Source organism: Zootermopsis nevadensis, unplaced genomic scaffold (genome assembly GCF_977971745.1).
Source record: "Zootermopsis nevadensis isolate Lab colony 2312 unplaced genomic scaffold, Znev_1.0 Znev_ptg000017l, whole genome shotgun sequence".
In the NCBI taxonomy this organism is placed as follows: Eukaryota; Metazoa; Arthropoda; class Insecta; order Blattodea; family Termopsidae; genus Zootermopsis; species Zootermopsis nevadensis.
The window spans coordinates 11257117-11283711 of record NW_028259149.1 but is presented as its reverse complement, the minus strand read 5'-3'; the positions used below and the strand labels follow the sequence as shown (position 1 = coordinate 11283711).

At 38.7% G+C, this 26595-nt stretch overlaps 1 protein-coding gene across 1 annotated transcript in view; it reads right to left on the bottom strand.

Moving 5' to 3' along the window:
* Positions 1-26595, bottom strand: part of oaf (BRICHOS-like domain-containing protein out at first) — a 110739-nt gene that overhangs the window by 62929 nt on the left and 21215 nt on the right. Inside the window, exon 2 of the mRNA XM_022072619.2 lies at positions 25654-25767. Coding sequence (XP_021928311.2) covers positions 25654-25767 — 114 coding nt within the window. The remainder of the gene's footprint in view (positions 1-25653; positions 25768-26595) is intronic.

Here is a 26595-nt window from a genome sequence, read left to right as displayed (position 1 = left end):
AAACTTAATTTCAAAGATCAGATGTAAGGAAATACAGCTACGAGGGTACGTGTCAGAGTTAATAATTAATCTGGCCGCAGTGGTTTCATTAACGATTAGCTTCGTCTGAGGAAAATAACTTCTGAGCCTCTGTGGTGTCAAAATTAATCTTAAACACAAGAACAGGCATACTGAGATGTTATATGGCATTACAGCAGAAGCAAAGAATTTTAAGACTAACAACATTTCTGTAAAGAGCAATTTAACAAGAGTGACAGAAAAATAAAAATATTAAGCTTAACAACTGTTGTTTCTTAAGAGTTGGTATAGGTTTGTGGAATAATATATAGAAACATCAAAAACATCAAGCCAAATTTTAATAAATAGCATCGTAGTGCGGTAAGATGAAAAAACGAACCTGCTAAACACGACCTTGCTGACTTCACCAAACTTTCAACTATTTTTCAAAGTTTACATACTCATATTTTAATATTTTCCGTCAAATCACAATTTTTAATAAGATAATAAAATATAAAATATTTAAAATATCATTTCACGTTCCGCATCGAATGATCGATTTACAAATTGGAACGTTTTTTACGACATGTTTCGGTTATATTTAACCGTCCTCAGGTATAAATTAGATTGGTAAATTTAAAACTCGAATTACAATCCTTTACAATGTTATGCAGTTTATTGAAGATGTTCTTATCAGATTACTCTTATATATTAGAACGAAGGTATTGTTTTTTATATGGCGTGGTTCATATTAAAATATTAACCTAATTCACAATATGACGCAAATATACTACCTTACATACTCATACAAATTAAAAGCATCGCGGCACACTTATATTCGCATCGCGGAACACCGGTTGGGAAACACTTGCCTTAGGCTGTGAGGTTCTCTTATGAGGTTTCAGTAAATGTAACAGATTACACGAAGAGAACAAGGAGGGATGTATGATACCGTTAAGACTTCAAATCTGCAATGCGCTTTCAAAGGAATGAAAACAGAGCTTAATAGCTAACAGTACGAGTTTCGGGGGGAAACAAAATGAATAAAGGAGCATCTTTGAGTGAGGAACGTTACTGACGAGACAAGGGGCTAGAAGTTTAATCCAGTACAATGAACTGTAAGATAAAATAAAAAGTCATTAACATGTAGGCCTATACACTAAAACAAGAGTTCTGAAACAACGGATAGCTACATTTTTTTTTGTGAATCTCACTCTAAATGATAAAATGATGAACTTCAAATCAAGAAATAGCACGGGCCTTACTGATGAAAACTTTAAGGGATGCATGAGAAAAGAAATAAGCCTGAAAACGAAGCGTCACTCAATCAAGGGAAGAGTCAAATAACAGGTCACTAACACCGATTTCGTTTAAAAAATGCAATTTGTGAACTTGTTCACAATATTAGAAGCAATTCATTAGCAATTTTAAGACCCTGACCTCGTGTTGCCCATACCTGTGGCCCGCGTGTCGATATGAAAGGGTGAATGTTGCCCTAGGCCTGGAAAAGTTTGAGATGCACTGCACTGAAAAAACAGACGTAGCAGAAACACAAAGCTTACCACAACAAATTCTGAAGACAAAAAATACTTGTAAACCAAGGTTCATATGGCTAGACAGTCGCTACCAAAGTTATAGCATTAATAATACGACACAAAATTGTCAATATAATTTAACGGAAAAGTAATATTTTGACACTTGTAATAAGGCAAGATGGAAAGTTCCTATGGCCCAAAAATAGTCTAAAAATTAAGAAAAAAGAAGAGAGAACCTATCATGTGCATGGAAGTGATAAATCGTTCCTTTTACTCAGGTACTAGATCCCACAGGATCAACATCGCTCATACCAAAGACGCATACTGGATACAATCCCACGCCAGTTTTATCCACTTCTGCTCATCCTCACGATTTATTTTATATGGTCTATTTCACTACTTTCCTTCCATTTCTTCAGCCTTTCAATCTTCAAATGTTTCCTATAGTGATACTTTAAAATCTTTTAAAAGGAAATAAATGTAGCATTTACTCTACTTATAATACTTAATTAGCGCTCTATTTCAGAACTTAATAATGTGCTCAGCCAGACAAGAAATCAACGCATTTTTTGGAACTCGGAGGTGCGTTACCGTGATAACAAGAGCCCACAACCATTCCCTATTCCGAGCCAAATTAATCGAATCCACACACTTCAAACCTAACTCAGGACTATCCCCTGATGCCGAAGGCAGCAAGCACCTCTGAAACGTCAGCAAATTTCTACCAGACTACAGCCATCCTCTACTTGCCGCCATTACAACATGAAATCTCATCTACCAAGATCGATCTTAATATTATTCTACCATCTACACCAAGGCCTTACGAGTGGCTCCTTCCCTTCAAGCTTTGTTAATAAAAAGTTACACGCATTTCTCATATCCTCCATGCACGCTACATGCCCCGCCCATCTCATCCTCCTTCATTTGATCACCCTAATAATACATGTATGCCAGCAGACCTAGGTCCACAAGAGAAATCTCTTATAATTAACTTCCACAACTACACTACTGTGGTCACAGGAGCTCAGAAGTTTGTAATTTAGAAACCTACCCAAGTGTTGGTAAAAGAAACAGCCACTACAGAGTAACAGCAGGTGCATTATGGCTAAACTCGGGACCTCGTGAGGACGCCAGATTCTATGGCACTCAGAAGGGATGAGAATCTCTAATCTAATCACGAAACTTTGCCAAAGGTCGGCGGCAGGTTTCTGCACTCAACCACTCCACTACCGTCCACGATCTTCGCTAGTCAGAAACAGCGTTACGATTTTGGCAAAACACCCAGAGAAGGCCGGGGAAGAAGACGGAACCTACGACAGTCCGAACTATTTCGCTCTCGGGCTGGTTGAGTTGTGATACGGCACAATCAACAAACGCTCCTTGCAGTCTCGCTCGTACAAATATTCTGTATTGACAACCCTCAATCGAATCCCACAGAAGACAAATTTTGTTTTCCAAAGTCCCTCCATTTGATTGTACGGTACCTTAACCCTTTGAAGCCTAATCTCATCTTAATAATATTTCAACATTCAAACCGTACCTTAAACAATACACAATCCATAACCATACCATATATCAACCAATTAATACCGTTTACTGAAATAACTACTATTTACTCTGAGAATCTTAAGAAACCAATATTTTTTGACAATGAAAAATCATTAATTGTTCATAGCCGGTGGTACGTAAGGTTCCCACCAGGCTTTAGAGGATAAAACATGCCAAAGACACTTTGCCCTCTCTCCCCCTCTCCGGTATTCACTATTCGCTATCATCACGGAATCAGTTATTTTCCACTTCATTAAGTAAGTAGCGTCAAATATTCTACGAAAGAATCACCCAGACTACGACAACAAAACAAATCAAAGTGCCTTAAATAAAGAAAACGAATAAACTTCTTATGGCCAGAAGTGGAGTCGGAGAGAACCGCTCGTCGCCAAAGGAAAAGACAAGAAACAACGTATGAAACTACCTTTTCCTTACACGCATCTCTTGTTTCTGTACCCACCCGGACCTCATGACCAGCGAATCCCGACTTCACTCCCCTCTTGCGATATTAGACAGCTGTATGCATCGTCCAAAAATTTTCTCGGAACAACAGACCACGTTCACAGTTAAGCAAAAGCAACTCGCAAAATTTAAGATGTCTGTCTTCTGAGTTGTTGCGCCATGTAGTCTGGTAGAAGTTTACCGACGTTTCAGAAGTGTTTGCTGTCTTCATCATCAGGGCGATCGCCTATATAGCGCAACAACCCAGAAGACAGCCATCTTCAGACACCGCCGTGAAAACCTCAAATCCTACATAACTCGCAAAATTGTCCTTAACTTAGTTATCCATCGTCTACTGGAGAATAAGAAAAGGATAATTTTCTGAAAGGAATAAGAATACACATTTCCAGAATTTCTTCCTCTCGTACACTAATAACATCAACTTCTATACTCTGAACCTCAGTAAATTTAGTAAGTTCACCTTTCATTTAAACAGCATTACAAGTCCATGTGTAAGTAAGTAGCCTTCTGTTTAATTAAACGCTAGCTGTGCGCACCTGCAACAGTTAGTAAATGATCTATTATACGGCGACTACTTCCAGTAGAGTTAACAACTGAGAACCGAAGAAAGAACCAACGATGTTGAGCACGTAGTTAGGGATTCTGACACAGAGGAGGTAACACTGGTTTAGAACTTGCCTGTAAATAAAGGATTCTCGTCACTGGCGAAGAAAAGGGGACAGGCAAAATGTTATTATGATACTGGGCCTCTCGTCTCTTTTTCTCCTGAAATGGAAGTCTGGTTGTTAGGACCCACTCACAAATGTAGAAAAGCCTGCAGACGTGGATGGCATGTTCAGTTGCAAGAAGCATGCCACGACGACAAGGGGGCTGGCAGGGACAAGTAACAGGTACAGCGCCAGTCATTCTGACTGCAGGCGCGCAGTCAGTGTGGTTATTTGGACCTAAAAGAGACTGAGAGACTGGAATCTGAAGAAAACTTTACAAGACAATTACCTTCAAAATTTGTACTCTTCACCAAATAAGGAAGGAAAGATGTAGAGGGCATGTAGCACGAGTGGGAAAATTTTAGTCGTAAACCAAAAGAAGAAACCACGTAAATAGTCTCAGCATATATACAGGAGGATAATATTAAAATAGATTTGAAGAAATGGGATGGGAAAGTGTGGAGTAAATTCACACCAGTAGCGGGATCTCGTGATTACGGACCTGAATCCTCGGGTTCAACAAAAGATACATAATATCTTGCCTAGTTTAGTGTCTATCAGAGTCTCAAGAAAGACTGAAGTCACAAATTTAATTTATAATGGCTTATACAAACATTTTTACAATTCAATGGTAACTATTAAGGTATTACACCCGGGAATTTAAATTTTCTGTACAGGAAAAAGTAAGACTGGAAAACGCAAAGTTAACATTTTTGTGAGGGCACATCTCGTTGAATAGTTAAAGTAATCTGGGTCCAAGAAACATGTCTGACATTCGTGCGCACTGTAGGGAGAACTTCTGAGCAGTCAAAAACCAATTAAGAGCAAATCTTGCAGTGCGATATTCCAACCTACTACTCCCAATGGCTGTGTTGACGTTCAAGACGAATTAGTCTGTTCAATATGTATCGATCGACCGGCAGATGACCTCGGAAATTAATTTCCTTAGAAAACTGACATCGGATTCGACTTGATCGACGTCTGAGAAAACCTCCTGTCACGCAGCCGAGAGCAAACGACGACGCTAGGTAACGCAAGTTTTAATGCGACTCGTCGTCAAGGAGGGTCTTATGCGGGGAGAATCCAGATCGAATCTCGTACAGACTATTCCACTTTAAGAATGACTCTTCATTCTCATACTTTGCTATTCTCCTACTAGCTTAATTTTTTTTTATTAATTTACAAGAATTACATTAGCGATCTTACAAACCAAATTATTTCAGCGGTTTGTTATCAGACTTCCCTACCTTCAATGGCCTCGACTGACTCAGGATAACTTCGAAGGACATTGATTCCTATTCGAAAGTTGTTCTCTCTGAGTCCCTTTACACGCTCCTTCAGTTTGGCCCTAACCTTTTGAATCACCCTGTATAAATGAAGCAAGATGCAGGCCCGTCTTAGAGTAAAAAAGGGAAAACTATGAAAACGCACCTTCCACGTGATGGTAACATTCCACAGAGATCTCCTGTCACATCCTTGTTCCTCATACCAATATCACAGTACGACGTTCGATCGGTCATCAACCAATGAAAAATACGGGTTCGAGCGGTAATCCAAAAGACGAATTTTACACATGATATTTCCCATCCGCACCAAGATAAATGTAGTTAACATACCTGGGTAAAGCCGAATTATTGCGGCTTTGAATCTGGTGCATGAAATTGCTCCAGGGGTCATTCAGGCTGTGGTCACATCTACGCAGGGAGCGGGTGTTCTGATGATTACATATTAACGGAGGTAACACATGGTGCATGCATGTGGGAGGCTGCATGTTTGCGTATACGCTTCATGCTTACGTTCAAGTATGGATTTAGGTTTACATGTGTTATCCAAATGGGCGTGTAATGTACGTACGTACACAACTATTATGTAAATACGCCGTGGAAACAGGACAAAACACTGCAGAATTGTAAGCAAAAATTGTGTAAAAGTATACTGAATTTTGTAAACATTTTAAAAATTATATTCTGCATGCAATATTAGCCTTCGTGTTCACGAACTGCAAATAATCTACTTCTGGAGAGCCAGTAAATATTAAGGTAGCACGCCAAATTTTATAAATTTCATCCTGGTTTTCAAAAAGAAATATAAAGAAATACGTGAAGAACATTCTTATTTACACCAGTATAGTAACCGGAAAATAACTCGGTATGGCGTAGCGTCACAAATCTAGGAAAACTGACACCTATTTTACTAGTCATTGAAAACGTACATGACTATGGATTCAACTGCATAACTTGAAATGCTATCCGCAACCGAAACCTGAGATAAAGTTTTCAGTATGGAGTGGCCAAGACTTGTACCGCGAGCGTTACGAGCCGCCCGTAACAGTCGCTCGCACTGATCGAACACAATCTCGAATGGAACCATTACGAAAAGGAGCATCCAAGAAATTGTAAACAATATATTATTAAAGGACAAAAACTTCGGCCTAAAGATGAGTTTTTAATCCAATATAAAAATGAAACACTGAAATATATTAAGGAGAACGATATACTACAATGTAAAGATTTACAATCAGAATCATGTGTATTTGATATACGTATCATTTAAAATTCTAACAGTCCCACTGACAACTTATTTTAAAGAGTATCAAACTTTTGTCATGGCATTTGCAGACGGCGCCGCGCAACGGAAATACAAACTCCGTACAGGACACGGTAAGTCTATATGCCGGGTCCTGATTGGTGGTTAGAGGGCTATGTGAATTAGACGGTAAGCAGCCTGTGTTACGCATGTTGTGGTGACTCTAGTGTGCCAGACGCGAAACACAGTTCCCAAGGAGGCAGACGCCCCGATGGCATCACAAACGCCCCAAACAACATCACCACATCACTGTCTGACGGTAGGGAACTGGGAACATATGAAGTATTTTGTAATAAATAATATCAACAGACGAACGACAAAGACTCTGCAATAGAACACACAAAATTCGTTAAACAATCTGATTCTACAGACAGTCTGTAAACATTTCTGTAAACTCCGTTATAATACTCCATTATGATAAAGTTTGTATACGGATCAAAATTATTTGCAAAGCGGATACAAAAGTCAGATTTGTTTGATGTCATGTCTCGGACGGTTCACTGGACCACAAAGCTCGGCGGTGCGTCGCAGTGCGGTGTGCACTAATAAACAGCTTCGACCGCTCACTAATTACACACCATGTTCACTACTAGACGGGACATGGAACAACACATGACCCACACCTGTCACCCTATACCAGTGCACGTTACAAATCATCGTCATCTTAACAGAATGGCGTGCTCTACACTGACTGCACTAGGCACAGAAAAATCAAATATGACGCCAAATTTTGCTGTACGAAAAACACGAAAACGCTAGAACATAAAGACAACTGAACGGTTCTGTGCAAAAAAGATGTGATTCGACCTTAATAAACTTTTTGAACACAACAAAAATACTTTTAAATTCAAATTCTCACGACGTGGCTCCATTTTCACTGCAACGTAGTAATAAACGACTAGAGAAATGTCGTTCTCCCATAAAAACGTCGGGCGACTTCTGTGTACTTACCAGTATAAACAAGATGGCTGTCTTTTAGGTTTCAGCGGCGTGTAGTGTGGTAGAAGTTCACAGACTTTTACCGACATTTCACTCCACCCAGATAATGGGGACAGTAAACACCTCCGAAACGTCGGTGAACTTCTACCATACTACACGGTGCTACAGCCCAGAAGACATGCATTTTCATACTAGACCGCCGTGATAACATCAAATCCTACAAAAGAAACTAAATTTCGGACCGCAATGGAGAGGCCTTGTTTTTGCACGTGACCCTTCAATTGCAGTGACCTGCGTACGGGGAACAGGTAACAGAGGGAGATACATCTAAATACTACCGGACCTCCGCATGTACAAAGAGGGGCAGAACATATGCGCGCGTGTATAGGGAACGGGTGTAATATGACGCGGGACTTGTGCAGTCATTTAGTTAAAACTGTTGTGTATTATTAAAGGAACCACGAATTCGTATGTTAAAGGACGTGTTGAACGTTTCACGTGGATTAAGTGCCCAATTAATTTAATTTCGCCGATTTAATAAAGTAATTACAATGTTCAGAACAAACACATTTACAAACTGAGCAATGAGACAAGTGACTAGAATGATTTGTTCAATTACTGTTCTGTACGGTTTGAGATCGTCCTAGCAACTCCAGATTTGTCGCGTTCACCTGATAACAGGAATTACGGGAATGGTTGTCCTTTGACTGAGTAAATGCGGCATACGTTTGAACTTCAGCCCAAACCGCTTCAAATCCTGCAGTGTAAACGCCGTAATAGGAGCCCGGGCGATCTGCCTTTTCGCTAAATGCCGGCAACTACCCTCATGCACGAACTGCGCTGTATATAACTGTGTTCAGTAGCATTCAACTTAATTCCAAACAAAAATATATCGATTTGTAAGGTAATTAAGATAGCTACAAGAAATTCCTAATCCATGTGTCTGTTGGGGGCATTTTACTTCTGTACATCATTTAGCAAGATCTAAGATGGCAGTGTCGTGTCCAGTGTCTAATATTTTAGGGATCAGAACTCATGATCCTCCCCTTTTATTTTTTATTTCGTGTTCTGTCTGACGACAGGTCCATATGAACAGGATCCTTCCATCCTTTTCTCGGACTGGGACCTGTTCATATACGTTCTTGGCAGATGATCCAGAAGTGGTTTGCCATTGCCTTCTTCTGTGTGTGAATGGAGTATGGAGTAATTGTTGGGATGCTACGGAGAAACCGGGAAAGCCCCCGGAGGAAAACTCCGTGTTGCCTAGATCCTCCCCTTACCCCTGGAATATGCAGACAATGTTTTAGTAGGCTACTACTACACCAAAGGGAACGGCACATACAGAATTATCTTCATGTTGTCAACAACTGCAATACATCAAAAACACCTGGAGAATGTTGATTACGGTAAAGCTCTCAATGAAAGTGCAAGTGCGACGTAACGCAAGTACAAGGAGAAGGCCTCCCGTGGGATAATGATTGACAAGAACGAAGGCGGATGGCACAGAGAGAGGAGAAGCACATGTGGTATGATTTTCGCTTAAAGTAACTGAATACCTTATACACAAACTCTGAAGGTGGTTGGCTGACAAGGGAAATTGACAGCATATGCGTAACAACGTCCGAAATTCTGCTTCCGTCGTCCGTGACGGTCACTTCAGTACAGTCAAAACAAATTGATACCCAAATGTGGCACACGAATAAAAAAACCAAACAAAATGCGTGTCAGTTGCTTCATTTTGGTGGACTTCGCAGCGAAACCGGGTACGCATGGAAAATGCCTCTGGTGACCACTAGATATGAGATGGTGTGTCAAATGTGCGGTGAAACGGTGATCGACTTTCGGTGTGCAAACATAAACAGGGAGCACTCACCATCAGCGTGTAGGGACCTGATGTGACGTACTGCTCAACTGTTCCAAACAGCAAAGGGGCTCCCCAAGACAACAATCTTTGTGCGCAAACAAGTGACTGCGCTGCGTGTGGTGATGACTGATTACATAAGCAGCTTGCGAGAATTCAGGTATTTCATACTGATACTTGTGCAATAACAATATGTGAAATAACAATTAGCACGGCATCAACAAATAACAAAGATTTGTGGTCGGAATTTCTCCTTGTTTACGGAAGTTTTCAGTTTCTTTGGCATATAAAACAGAGTTACGTAAACATTTAAAAGAAAGAAAGGCTAGTCAGAAAATTAAAAGAAATCAATCAAGATGTATATACAGAAATTATAGCTAAGCATGCTGAACCACTCATTAAAAATCACTTAAGGCGATTTTAAAAATTCTGAACTTGACTCTTAGAAATCAGTTTAGCAAATTAATATTATAAAACCGGCTGGTGTGGTGTGTAGGCTAACCTAATATACGAATTCAACTGTTTGCGCATGCAGCATGATGTGTATGGGCCCTTAAAATGGACATGACAGGGCGACCCACGATGGTAAAAACTACTTCCACGGATGAAACATTGTCACGTCGAAGGGTTATCATAGGACTATCACTGCATAAATTTGCAGTGAAGCTCTCCACATAAATAATTAAAATATCATACAGAGTATGAAAGTTGTGAAAACTAACAAACACAGATACGCTTCTGCCCTCATGAAACATAGATCACGCAGATCCTGAACCGAAGGATGTGTCACTTCACATGTCACTGGTTGGATTCCATACGAAGAGCACTTGGACCAAATTTCGCAATCGAAGAAGAGGTAAACACAACTTTTTGCCTTGGTTAGGCCGAATGCCAATTATTTACAGATGAAATATATGCACGTTCCATCGATACGTAAAACTATTTATGGCTCTGCCGTTTATAATTCCTTTAATTCAATAAAATCCCTGTCAATCACGCTAAGTGACAAGCTAGAGATAACGAACAGGAACAAACATTTGTCGTGTACATTCACTAAAGCGAATCGTAACAACGTTAAATTCAATTACTACGAGTATTTAGAATCGTATTGATTTTATCCCGGGCACACTGAGTCAGACAGAAAAATAAACTAGTCTTAAGTTTATTACTTTAGCAAGTAACATCACGTATATCCCTGGGAAATAAATATCCTAAGTGAAATTTCAGTCTCTCAGGGCGGCGAGTATAAAGATGGTTGTCTTCTGGGTTGCTGTGTCGTGGAAGTTGCTGCCTCTCAAACTTTAGTAAACTTCCATCAGACCACATAACGTAAGAACCCAAAGACACAACTGTTTGTGTGTAAGGTGTATACGGCAAAAAAAATCCTACCTGTAATATGTATAATTCTATATACTGACGCTACATACATCCTGAACGGATAATTGAAGATGATATCAGGGATTAGAACTCATCCGTTTAGCGTGCGCATTAATAAAACACGTTATCATATTCTTTACTTAATAAAATGATATTCACATAGCAGTACCATTTTGCACAATCCTGTGTTTCTCGTAATACGTGAACAGCTGTTAATAACAATGTAAATGTATACCATGTCTTTTTTATACTTCACAATTATTAGAATTCGGAATAAAAACGCACACATTGCATTTCGTACTACTCGTGTTGCGTGCTGGAAACAAAGAGACATAGCGAGTACACATAAATACTGCCATCTTCAGTTTACACAGGGTGGCATATATATATATACATCAATCGATCCCACAAATAACAACGCGTGAAACAAAGACAATTTTTTCTGTAAGAAATTTAAATAAAAAAACGCACTACCTGAACCTTGGAATATGAATACATGGGTCATGTTGAAATGCTCGACAGCACAGTTTGATAGTACGGATAAACACAGCACACATCGCATATATTTATTCCATTACAATATCAAAAAGAATAAAACACGATCAGCTTTGTATTAAACATACATCATTATAGTCTACACAGACAAAGCTATTGTGCAGATGTGATCCTCAATAACTTTTATATTTTATCAAACTACTCACACAAGCAAAAAAAAAAAGTTTCAACATTATCAGACAAACTGGAACTAAAAGAGACTGGTGTTTCTACATTAAACTGCGAATTTGAAGAGCACTGATAGAGTTTATTTATCAACAAACGAGCGCTCATGACACGTATTACACTTTATTTATACACCTATATCCACGCACGTAGTCAACAGCTGCATTTAAAATATATGGGAACACACTGAATTGTGTTCCAGCATAAATAAGAGAACAGAATCAGGAATAGTACAACAAAAGAACGAATATTTATAAGCAGCTGTAGCTGAATGAATGTGCTGCTATAGTATTCTACAGACGCCAAACACAAAAGGCGCAACACAAAACAAATCTATTGCATCAAAATAAGATCATGTTTTTTTTAAGTTTTAACTCATTTGTTTCCAGTAAAATGCTTCTTTGCATTCGGAATATCCAAGAAATGACATAATAACATGATATGAATCATTCTGTTCTTTTTGAACTTTAATACAAAGTTAAACAACTAGTTCTGGTCTGGATTAAAGATCATCAACATATAATTTGAACCACGACGACACGTTAAATCAAACAATGTTTTCTGCTTAAAGTTTCAGGAGAATTACAATGGACCACAGAACGAAACGATTTACGTAACTAAACTTAATGAGGTCTGCGCAAAAATATCAATTATAACAACTTTAACAGTCAAAGCTAGAATATTCGGAAATATCGTGCTCTAGTATCGAAAGCTTTACTATTATTATTTACTGTTACTACAGAACATATTTCCTCCAACCTCGGGGCTTACCCAAGTAACGTTTTAGAGGATCATACTGCCTCCATTTTCAGTCCTGACCTTGCAACCCAGAAGACTAATATGGGCATCTTCAGCGCCGTCAGAACTTCACATCTGAACGCAACAACAAACCTAACCTAACCCTCTGGTAACAAGCCAAGAGTCTACTGCCCGCTAATGGACTCCGTCCTCAAAATCAACAATTTCTTTTCTTCACATTCAATTCTGGTTCAAAAAAATTTCATTTCCAAATATATTTGGCGAAAGCGCATTAGGCATAACTTTTCACGTGAAGTGAGAACTACACCACCAACATCAGCTTGTTTCCTACGTAACCAATGCAATCGTCTTGAAACTCAGTCTTTGAATCTCGTACCTCAAAATCATTACAGGAATCAAGACATCTCAATGTAATCTTAAAGCAGTTATCAGACTTAGTAAATAGTAATAAATCGCCCGTGTTAAAGGGATCACTTCAAAAAACAGCATTCCCTTGTTTGCGACGTTACATTAACCAAGAAAGTGGTCATTTTTATTCTCAGTGACTCACTTTCGTAAATAAAACAGTCTTTCAAAATGCATCGCAATTATGTCCATTACCGCAACTTAATAAGAGGCATTACAAGACGAAACACCAATGCAACATTCCTTTCAAATTATGCTCAAGTGATAATCAATTTTTCGATCCACCGTCCAACACAGTTCTGCTGACGATACCATTTAAGACCGCAAGTTAGCGGAGTATGTAGTAATTACACAATACCGTTGCAGTTCAATATCACCAACCACATAAGCGATGTAGACCACAAACATCTGAGCAGCATTCCATAACCTCCATTACAGTTAACGTGAGCCATAGTCCGGAATGGATACATTAGTGGCCATCACGACGCAGCCAAACAGACGCTGCATCAGCAAATGATGAGCATAATGATGATGACGACGATGACAATAATAACAATAATACCAGAGCCATACCGTGCAACAAACCTGACATCTCGCTTCGAAAGAGAAAGCTAACTCGTTCAGCCTAATAAATGACATTTCCATGCCAACAGACAGAAACGTCATGCACAAAGTAACTGAAAATTTTTAAAATACAAAGACCTTTTGATTGAAATATGGCAGATGTGTGATGAAAAGGCGGAAGTAATACATTTAATTATCGGTGCAACTGGAAAGTTATTACGATAATTTCGAAAACTTTAAGATAACATCCCTGGTAAAACTACCAGCATAGGAGTACAAAAGACTGTCTACTCTAGGAAAATCTCACAAGTTGAGGAAGATATTAACGTAGAACTTCATTGTTTTCATGTGTGTTTTCCAGAAGCAAGTACATAATGAGCATCGAGTAAGAAGTCTGACCCTGGCTCAAAGATAAATACCCGTAAGATTGTATAAAAAAATTATATTTCAACTCAGTAAATACATTCTTGTATATAACATATCAGACGGTTGTTTCAAAATGTAAGTAATCCGATAAAATAAGGTTCAGATTATTAAATTTTCAGCTAATCTAACTGCCAGCATTTGTTACATGGGACAAACCAATTGGAAAGCTTTGCTGAAAAAATGGAACGTGGCTATCATTAGCGTGGTCAAGCTTACAAACAATCTTTGAAAACTGTCATTAAAAAGCATATTTGGAATATTAGATTTGAGTTCTCCACGGTCGTAAAAATTAGGTTTATGATCTTTCCGGTATGATGCAGTAATGTAGTCTAGCACGTGATTATGAATGTTTTGCCTGAAATTACGAACTCCAACTTCAGGCTCAATTCTACCCCGAATATAAGGAAGACACGTTCCTACAAAGCGTTTTAAACCTCCTATAACACTATACGGCATCAAAAATCACGTAATTATAACCACAAGAATATTTGCAAGTTCTGTGAATTCTTATGGAGAGCAACGTTCTACCGCTGTCAAAAATCTCTGATCACGTCATTAACACCCCTCCATAACCTTATTTGCCACTCTCCCACGCCTGCCTGTTTCCTACAAAGTGTCTCTTCATATCTGGTAGAAGTTGGTATCTGAGTAAAACTTAATGCCATAAACCACCGGTTCTTCCTTCGTATATAACTTCTGTAGTAGGCCACATTCCTATCTTCACGGCGCAAACCGGTGGTTTCAGCCACAAAAACCATCCCCATAAACAGAAAGAAGCTTACGAGCGCGTTTATATTATATTAATGTGCGTATATCCGATAATCTACATTATTACGCTACGCTTTCACTAGTTATTATTACAATATTCTCTAAAACAAACATTATAACGAATACAAAATGAAAATGTAAAATCTTAATGACATCGTAATATTTCAAAACGGGTCGCACGTAAAATATCGCCCACACCATCACCATACTTTAAATCAATAACCGTAATGTTATGACTTTTACAGAGTTAGCCACTGTACAAAGCCTTCCCCACACGAAACTACACAAGAGTGTTTGTTTTCAGTTATGGGCGTTACGCAACTTCCGAAGAAGAGTAATGAAATCCTTCAATTCAAAGATACTTTTATATTTTTCGTTCTTTGCTTAAATTCAATTCTGAAGTTTTCGGTACGTGCACACGGCATGCCTGCAACCAGTCATAAAAAAAACAGGGCATGTCTTCGGATTTTGGGTTTCTTTAAAAAAAATATGGCGCAATTCAGAAAGCGTTCAGAATTTAAGAAAAAAGTAATCGTACAAGATAAAAAACCATAACACTATCATGTTTAAAAAGTATAAATAATAAGTTATTAAAAATTATGTTTGGAGAAGAAACAAATTCCAAGAGTCTGTATATTTTGTGGTTTTAGTACGTGGTACTGGAGTGATAATCAAAATGCGAAGAAAAAATTTTGCCTGCCCTTTAGAGGTCAGGCAAAATTATCATTAATTATCAAAACTATCATTAATAATATACTTCCATTAGCAACGGTGATATATCGTAATTTCTTAGAGTTAAAAATCGCGTTTCTGCGCGTTATTTCGGCGATGAGAATAAACTGAACCCATAAACGGACACTGGAACCAATGAACTCAATGTTTTTTTAATAGAAGGGGTGTGTGGTAATTCCAATTGTCCCTTAAATGTCACAGTTGTTTTCATGACGCCAGAAATACAATAATTATAAGATAAACACCAGAAGCAATGTGTTATATGAGCAGGCCAGTGTGTGCATGCGTATGTGTAATATAAAAATCCTCCTGCCTACCCCGTTATCTGTAGTTCTGTCTGCGTCGCGGTTACAAGAACACTACACAGACGGCAGTTACATGAAAATTGCCTAAAGAGATCTACATATATGTTCTCCGGCGTTTCGTCGCTAGGCAGCCATAAACGGTTTAATGTATACCCGTAGCCTAACTCGTATTTATTAGTTACAAGTTGTATCACCATGCGGTACCCCAACAGTAAATAAAATACGTTCTGATCCGTTCCCTTTCAGAACCCAATTATAGGAACAAGTATTCTTCGTTACCAGAAAACTACCCTACCCGTTAAAAATCGCAGAAAAAACTTGAGAAAAAAACATTTTTATTTAAAAGTGTAACACAGCAGCGCATAAAAATTAAAACAATTTGTATCTTTCTTTACTCAATAACGAAAGGTGCGAAGCGATAACACGTAAACGCTGTTCTACTGCATTGCATGGGTGAAAACATACTCCGTAGGACATGGATGAGTGAAGGGTCCTTCGTTTCAGTGCAATTTTTCCACAAAGCATATACAAATTAAAATTAAGTAATGTTGCACAGCAAAAAATACTGCTTAATTGAAGAGTCCAGTATGACTTAATGCAGTGTAATCTCCAATATCTTACACTGACGTAAGAGGTTATAATAACTGCGCTGTGTTGTGCAGAAGAACAAGTGCTTAATAGGCAATCCATGAACGATCACATAGTAACAAATATTATCCCACACGGCCCAAAGCCCCGTTACAGTATTACCATGGTAACGATTATAACAACATATACATTCACAAATATTATCCAATAAGGTGTAAAATCCCTTAGCAGTAGATATCTACCATCCAACCACGCTACCAGCACGTGCTTATTTATTATTATTAGTGTTCTGTCTGACGAAAGGTCCATATATTATGAACAGGATCCTCCCATCCTCTTCAGGTTGTCAGGGACCTGCTCATACATATATACATTCTTGGCAGATGATCAGAAGTGGTTTGCCATTGCCTTCTTCTGTGTGTGTGTGTGTGTGTGTGTGTGTGTGTGTGGAGTAATTGTTGGGATGCCACGGAGAAACCGGGGAAGCCCCCGGAGGAAAACTCCGTGATGCCTAGACCACGGCTTTGCCCAACACAAGTTATAAATCTGAGCACTACCGGGAATTGAACCCGCGACCCCAGGATTACAAGGCTAGTGTTCTGACCGCTTGTGGTATAGACAGATAATAATTCAGTGCTCGCTTCTTGCTGTCATGCGTTAACAATCAAACAACCGCATGAAAAAAGAGTGCATTAGGTACAATTTAAGCATCACTGAACCATAAATTATGCATTAATATGATATATAAGTAACTTTTGCCGCATGTTAGGGCGTACATGTATCTAACTTTTTCTTCGGTGTTCTACAGATGTGCTACTTGCAAGCAGTTTTCCTCGTGAAGCGTTCCAAGAGTGTGCACGTGAATGTGTTTAAGAAATGAACAGCTCAGAGTTCCGCCACTGACATTAAATTAATTCAACCTCACGGGAACTCTTAGGCAGGCTACAATTTTTCACGTAATCAAAATTGCATTACAGTGGTGACGCCTTATTACCACTCCCACTAACGTGTTTCAGTGCAGTTTGTAAATATTCGTACATCAACAGAACAGCTTTCGAGTTAGATGGATGTTCCCTGGGTTGTAGCGCCGTGTAGTCTGGTAGATGTTTACCGACGTTTCAAAGGTCCTTGCTGCCACCGTCATCAGGGCGATCGCCCAGAGGACAGCCACCTTCGTACTCACCGCCGTGAGATCCTCATATCCTACTTAATGACACAAGGCTGTAAAAACGAGGAAACGCGTACGTACGAGTATTTGGTTCCATATGTTAAAGCGACGCCAAACGATGTATGAAACAGAGAAACAAGCATAGCCCCCCCCCCCCAACACGCACGCACGCACGCAAACACAGACATATATACATTTAGTGATTCGTGCCCCGAGGATATGCTGAAAACGTAGTTTAAAAGATCCAGAAGGCACAATGTCTGTCTATGTTCCTAAATTCAACACAATCGTCTAATAAATATCTGTGTATCCTCCGCGTTTCATTACACATTTTTTTCACTGCAAATTATCATATGAGACTGGATGATAATATTAAAAAGTATGTTAAATACGATACGAGTGTGTGAACCAGATTCAATAAGCTTAGAATAGGGTCCAATGGTGAGGGTATAAACGTTTACGCACCACAAAAGAATGGAAGTTTTTGGACCAAATAAACAACTACCAGTCTGTGAAAAAATCTGCTCCACGAAATTATTTAGGTCTAGTGAGTGTCTACATATTTATATGCATTCAGTTTGGCTTCTAAATTAACTTAACTTAGTGTTTAAATATATTATCTTAGTATACCTGCACATAAACCCTGTGCAGCGGCGTAATGGTTTGGGGCCAGAACCATATCTGAATGTTTCTAAGCACAACCAGCTTAAACATAAAAGCTCTTTACCTGGATTGTAATGAAGGCCAATGCAATGAAATACGACTTTTTACAAACAGCTTGTACGTTATAATGTTTTACATGCTCGTATGGGTTTAATGTCTCTTACAACTTTTTACTGTAAAGTGTAAGGATCATTTCATGTTTTAACAACTGCAACGAGCGTTTCTTCTACTTTGTGTTGCTAATGAAACTCAGGAGTGTGCTCTGAACTTAATATGAAGCATAAATACATTACTGTATAATGGAAAAGAACTTTAAGTAGGTCAGAAGAGGAACATTCTTCAAGTCAACAAAAGTTTAAAGTGAGTGGATGTTTTTGTGCTGGTTTACGTTTCTTAAAAGTAAACCACCTGACACTGAATCTGTGTCAACAAGCTGAATCGCTGTTGACAATTCTGCGTGACACGTATCCTCAGTGAGAATGCAAATATTAATTCTCACTGGTTTATAACATATCTGCAACACGCAGGACCACAGTAAAAATAAGGAAATTAAATTTTAGACAGACAAAGCATACGATCGATATGCATCATTTTCTGCATTCACAAAACAAAGGAAGACGCTGATAAACAAATGGCGAACGCTATTGTGTAAAATATTGTAAGAGGAAATAAAGACAATATGAATTAATTGACAAAGTCGGAACAATGTATAACAACGGCAGACCACCGGAAGAACAATGGATGAAAATCAGGAAGAAACAAAAAGTGAGGACAAGACAGGGAAGAGGGAAAAATCAGATCGTTTTACACAAGTCAGTAGGTTACATTACCACCACCATCAAACCTCAACATCGATCATGTCTTGATATAGTTGCATGTGACTGAAGCCTGGCAAAATTCAGACATGAGAAGGACTGAAACCGTAATTTCGATTAACGACGACATAAGTCGTTTAGATGTACCAGTCTCACCTTCATCACAACGGTTTACTTTGACATCGCCATAACAATACACCTACATCACATTTACACTTCTATTTTAAAATAAATAGAGTCGCTAACCTCAATCCCATTAACCAATAAACGTTTCAGTTCAGTAACCGTCAAATTCAAGAAAATTAATCTCTAATACAACTCCACGATTCACATGAATTGTTATAAAACATCTCAGAATCTGTTCCCACTAACATTTTGATGCAGATAATAAAACTTAATACAATCTTCCTCGGTTCCATAATTTAATTTATAATTAAATGAGAACAGTTAAATTTCATTAGCACCAGAAGACATAAACCTACTGGGCCGAACTACATTTGGATCTCAACAGAAACATTAAGACAAAATAATTAAAATTACAGGTCTAACCACAAAGGTACGTAATGGCTATACATAACTAAATCTGATACTGTAAACTGTTCACCTTCAACACGACTGAAAATAAAAATAGTTGTTATGCGCGCAGAATAAAGGTAGAAACCACAGCACGGGAAAGGATCCTAATTTGTATATAAATAATCGAAATGAATACAATTATACTGGTCTCACTCCACTCACATCTGAAACTACGTAAACGAAATATGGTCCATAAGAGAAGCGACGAGGGAACTCCGTTATTACGACGGCCATCCACACACAAACTTTTCATTCAAAACCTGAATTATTAAATACTAGAGACCGAGGTCGTTTTTAAAACACCTTTTTTCTACTTCTTAAAACGAACGTTACTTAAGTAATTAAATAGTTTCACTGTTAAGACAATCTCACGAATATATATTCAAAATTAAAGCTACTGAGTGAAATTTGAGGTTCTCACGACGGCGGGTATGAAAATTCCAGTCTTCTGTAATCTTCAAAAGTTGCAGAATTTATTTAATGAGATCTATACATTCAAGCATGGACCTTTCTGCTTCCTACTGTATCGGAGATTAGCCGTTTTAAGAAATCTAATGAAGTTCGATTTCAGCTTCACATAGAGAAAAAAATACTCACTACGAAGAACTATGTGCGGTAGATACCTTTCTGAGTAGCCAACCGTCACTCGATTGGTCAAGAAATTACCCGCCTTCTATGAAATCCAAAAGTGCGTTCAGTTTTCCCCCCGTTTTAAGATCTGTAGTAGTAATATCCTCCGATATGAGCGTAAATCTCCCAAACAAACTCTTCTCTTCAGGTTTTCCCAATTAAAATTGTGTATGCACTTGTCATTTCCTCAACACGTGCTAACTGTCCCGCCCATCTAATCCTTGATAATAAGGCTCTAATAATATGTAATAAAACGTTCAACATATAAAAACCAAGAATACATATGCCCACAAAATAAAACGTCACAAGAAGAGAATAAACTCAGTCCTGCAGATACTGGGATCGAAACCGTAAGTCTCATCTTCAGCTAGTCTGAACATACAATGTGAAATGTAGGGCGAGCAATTGATAAGACTTAATAACATGCTATTTCAATAAAATACATAAAAAGTGTTCTTAGAAACGCGAGCTCACAAAGGAATGTGCACAACACAGGAACACAACGGGTGGTATTCCTGGCTCAAGTTACTAATAAATGTCAATTAGCGTCTGTCTATCATGGATCTGAGTTGAGCGCCTCGCGACGAGTTTCATACAATAATGAAAGGAAATGATGAAAAGTTGATAGAAGAGACGGGCAGAAATGTGCAGACGAGGGTGAGTGATTACTCCATCTGTAATGAAAACTTATTTCAGCACCATGTTATAGCCTACCTAACGCTTTTGACTTAATGGATATATGAACATAATAGACGGCTCTGAGTAACAATGTTACTTCAACACACCGATTTGCCAAGGACTCTGCTACGGTATCTTCCGGTCACTCAAAATCTGTTTGAGCCTAATACGGAACATCGCGGTCGACTATAGGCGTACATAAACGAACAGACCTAAACAAAGGTACGTGCTCCAGTTACGATGAAACACTGGGTAATATATACCACAATGATAAATACATGCAGATGATAAAGAGTTTCTGAACAGCACGCACATTTTCATATTCTTCCATTTACTGCCTTTTTCTCTTTTTTCGTATATGTATGTATGTATGTACCGGTCATGAAAACTAGCAATGGCTGGGGGTTCGTCGTGCTGACCACACGTCATCCTGTATCTGGTTGGATGATCGTTCACCTCTGCTTAGGCGTGTGAACGTGAGGCCAGCAGTCAAGCTAGTCGGCTTTGGCTCTCATAGGGCTGTTACGCCACGGATTTAATTTTAATGTATGTATGTATGTTTATTTATCTACCTTTCCAGACGAACCTTAAATTAATACGCAAATTTCATGTCCACGGCCATGTTTAAATGTATTCCATCTGGGACACTAATGTTCCTCCACAGATTCCACAAAGAAGAGTATTGAACACGGTTACATAAGAGAAAACATATCATATCTTTGAAGATTTCTGTCTTCTGGGTTGTTGCGCTGTGTAGTCTGGTCGATGTTTATGAACGATTCAGAGGTCATACTGCCTCCGTCATCAGGGCGATGAAGATTTCTGTCTTCTGGGTTGTTGCGCTGTGTAGTCTGGTCGATGTTTATGAACGATTCAGAGGTCATACTGCCTCCGTCATCAGGGCGATGAAGATTTCTGTCTTCTGGGTTGTTGCGCCGTGTAGTCTGGTCGATGTTAACAAACGTTTCAGAGGTCATACTGCCTCTGTCATCAGGGCAAAGAATCGTTCGTAAACATCGACCAGACTACACAGCGCAAGAACCCAGGAAACAGAAATCTTCATACTCACCGCTGTGAAAACCTCAAATCTTACATATCATATCTTTCCTTCCCGTTTCTACATGCTATGCTTTTTTTCTTTATTAAGACAAATTAGGCCTGTCCAATATGCTACGGTAAAACACAGACTAAATCCATGTACCGGTTTAGACAGGCTTTGCCGTCCATAACTTCACACGGTCCTGGTTTGTATGCGGATAGCGAAAAATACAACATGGAAGAACAAAATCCGCTGTAGTCAAAGAAAACTGTGAAACATGGCTGTCGAGAAATGCGATGAAACACAGCGCAGCGGCGGTGACGTGCCGAGATGCACTGCTGTGGTCTCTTCTAGATAAGCTCCATGTTTCATGAGAAGTTACAGGGACATAATAAAAAGAAGTCAAATAACAAAGAAAATGTAAGATAACGCAACTGAATTACTGGAAAGAAACCTGGAGACCCCATTTATATGACACAAGTTATTGTGAACTGAAGCTTGTGGCGCTGAAACCCTTTCTGTGTTTGTTTGTGATGCTCTTCCACGGTCTGCAATTATCTTCATGCTGAAGCTGTTGTGAGAAAGAGGCAAAATAGAGGCTTGCGGTTTCCATGAGGAATGAAATGACATGGCAGCTTGGAGTGGTGTGGGTGATTACGCCATTACGGAAATTGGTCCGGTGTGCGTTGCATCCATGTTGTCTTCCCCCATTCCCACGGGGACTTCGGCCAGACAAGCGATTTCACGGACGTGAAAATGACGTTGCGAATTAAACTCAGTGTCTGTTTATCTAGCAAGGCAATTTACTTACGTTATCAAGTGAAAAGAGTGGTTTTTCATATCGTAATGCTCTCATGTTACGACTTTTTATTCATATGAGCGATTCCTGTCGTTTCACCTTGCCAGTTCATTTTTTGTACATTAAATATTTGTGTAAAGGACGCGTTATGAAATTAAATTACATCGCTTCCATGTTTGTCCTCCGTCCACACGGCAGAGTTCTTACCAAGCTGAATGGCTTTATCTCTATATATAACAATAACTTCAATGTATTCAGTTAAATTATTTATATAGGCCCGAGACTTGACATTTCGTTAGATAACGTGTGTTTTGTGGAAGATGAAGCTTCCTTCACACCGCGTTTTGTAAAGAATTTTCCGTCTGCTTCACTAATCATTACACGAAATCATGAATTCATTCCTTCACACACTAATTCATCCATTTCTATTTACATTGACCAATAATACTACAAAAGAACACGGTCGTCAGAGCAGAGTGAAAGCCATTTTCATTCCGCTTTACCTCGGCTCGCGTTAAGAGGCATTTTACTTAAGGGAATAGAGAGTTTAGCCTGCGTGTATTTTTAATCTCTTGATAGATTCTGCTGAAACATCATACACGCTTCTTGTGTTATTTCAGTACTGCTAAGTGTAACATTTATTCACTTTAATTTCTTTAAAGTTCTGTTTTTTCTTCAGGGTGTAACTGAACTTCAAATAGCGTCTACATAACCTATTTGAATATTCTGACGCATTCTAACCAGCCTTTATATGTGGAATTTGCGTTGTGCAACTAATAATGCTCCGATTAATTCCAACGGTTCTTACTTTAGGATCTAAATTAACACGAATTCTTTTGAGTCCTGATGTAGATTTGCATAAACTGGATATTCAACATGTTATATAAAAATTGGCATATATTTTGTTTCATTCTCTTCAACGTGTCTTGATCACAACATTCTTCAGGAATCTACACACGTCGTAGAGAGAAGTAGTATTAACCGAACTTCCTTGTTTGCGCACTGAGAACATGAACTGATATGTCAGTCCAGAACTACAACAACAATTAAAGCAACTCAATTCAATTCAATTCATTTATTTAAGTGTTTGACAACAGCACCAAGAAGCCAACAACAGGCAAACACTTATAATACATACAATAATAATGAAATAAAAATGAAAAATATTACACAAACAGATTACCTAAACTTATACATGTACAGTATTAAATATAACAGCCAAATACAGGAAAGCCCAAAATAGAAACAATCTTAACGTTGCGGACGAAAGTCCAGTTCGCTAACCTTTTACTCTGCCCACCCTGTATGTATTATGTCGGAGTTGGCTACGTATTTGTGTAAGATACGTCAAATAAAAGTTTTAGGAATTCATAAACCATGCGTAATGCACATAACGATATTTACATACAACTCGGCGACTTCCAGAAATCACTTGTTAAGAACATTGATTCAAGTAAATGTCACATAATTTAATTGGGTCTCGGCTCTATGTATTGCAGAAACATATTTCACGGTAAACCGTTTTTAAGAAAATCGATTAAGTTCTATTTTTGAGCCCTGTGTATAGTTAGGCATGTACTGTATCGATACGATCCAAAAATTAAATGCGCTGGACCCAAAACGCTAAATGTAATCGAAATCCGATCATTTGGAGCCTCTGCGGGAAAAAATGCATACAGAACACACGATCTTCATAACACGAATTAACTATACGCTCTTGGTTCAAAGAATATCCTGAATCCAAGTGTAAAGGAAACAAATAGCAAGGGAGACAAATGAGCAACAGAACGTATATTTTACTGCATAGAAGAACGTATATAAGAAACAATAAGTAAACAGTAATAATAAATTACATAAACAACAAATGGAGGGAGAAAACAGCTCTGGTTGATGTGAAAATAACAACGGCAGAAGTTCGTGAATCGAATGTTAACTTTGGGCTCTCCGGCTGCCACAAACCAAAGCACGAATTTCAACAGCAATTGCATTTACAAACTCTTTGAAATCACAGCGAAAGGGCGTACTCTACTGGAGCACACACACACGCCTACATCACACGCGTGTCCTTTGCAGCTTTACGCACTCACTGGCCTTGTCCATTTATCACAGACACAAATCCACTGTTGGCAACTCGCCCCACTACATACATGATTCTCACGGTCAGATTCATTTTTGTATTTCGTTAAGCTGTTTTTGAGAAAATTTAAATGTTCGATCAAGTTATGGAACAAATTTAAAATCAATCGACAACTTCGAATTTCATAGAATTCCGGAAGTAAAACCTGTAGACATACAAAACGACAAACGACTCCACCTTATGAATTATCTCCTTCCAGATTTAATTAAAACATTCAGATTGTGATCTGATCTGATGTAGGTAGATGCCAACGTTTCGGGAGAACTTATTTCAGGAAAGATGGTGGAAGCTAGTCGTTCCTCCGAAACGACTGTGACGTCCCTCAAGAGTACTCTACGCTACTACCCAGACAACCGCGATCTGAACTCGCAATTCGACAAGCGTGAAAATATGTACTCCAACACAACATTGATATCTCGCTACAAATAACTCTGCAGAGTCGACAATTAACTATCGTTCTCTCTCGTTGAATATTGATTCGATCGAAAAATATCCACAACATTGATGTTAATGACAAATATATTTTACTTATCACGTACACATTGGTTTTAGTACCATAAGCCGTTTTTGACAACAACGATAAAGTTCAATACAGCTTTGGAGGGATTATATTGGACGCACATAGGTCAAAATTACATTATTACTGTATTAGTGTATGACCCAATATGAAATTTAATCTAAATCCGTCGAGAAGTTTCGGAGATGAAACATACAGACGAACAGAAACCATGTTACCCCATGCTGCGTTTATTTTACACTCTTTGTGCAAACAGCGTATAGGCCTACAAATCACATGTTTTATCAAAAAATCAGCACCAGGATGGAGACAATGCAACGTGAAAACTACTACAAAAAACAACAATACTCACATTTCTAAAGTCGACGAGCTGAGTAATAAGAGTTCCATCAGAGCGCTGGAACTCCAGGGTAACGACGTCCTCACTCACGTTTGCAGTTATCGTTTCTTGAAGAACGTCACCGCCCTACAAAAAGAAAAAAAACATCAGACTGTAAGGCGCCATGAACTGAGGTTCGGTGATAATCTACCCCTAATACGTCCGTCAAGCTTGCGTAACTGTACGAGCGACGCGTAAGAATCTAGAAATAATTTCTGATGGTGACGGCTCTGGCAGCAAGAAGTGCAAACGAAGCCACTGTGGCGCCTATGGTGGTGTCTGGCGAGGTCTGCGTTTGGAAGGGGTCTGGAATTTGGAGTCAGGCGGTCAGTTTTGTGACGGTGCATTTGGTGAAGACATTTCAATTTAAATTTACTTAAAAAGAAATGTTATGAATTTTGTACTTCCAATGTAATTTGCAAATATAATGCGGGAATAAATGTATGGCTGTTCAACAGAAAGACGTTAATAATTCCCGTCACCTTTGACGGGTCATACTATGCTGGAACATTTAAATTTATGGGTTAGCCGTGGTAAACGGGCCAAAAAGAGTAATAAGGCAATAGCCTCTCCGAGTCTAACATCGTCATCAAAATGAAGTCGTCATATATGAAACTCGCTAATGTAATTTCGTAGTTAAGTTCCAGTTTATTACATTAACATCACACGAAGTCCTTTCTTCCTTGCCGTATTCCTTTTCGTACGTACTCCATGTTCTTGCCATTTTATCCCATTATTCTTTCCCTTCCACATCTCTCTGCATGGTCCTTCCACCCTTCCTTTCTACCTCGTTTTAGTTCACACGTCATATACCACATCACACCATATGTTTTATCTTATTTAAATTTCTTAAAACAAAAGGCGAAACCTTAACAAAACTTTCTAGTATGAATTCATAACACAATGCATGCACTG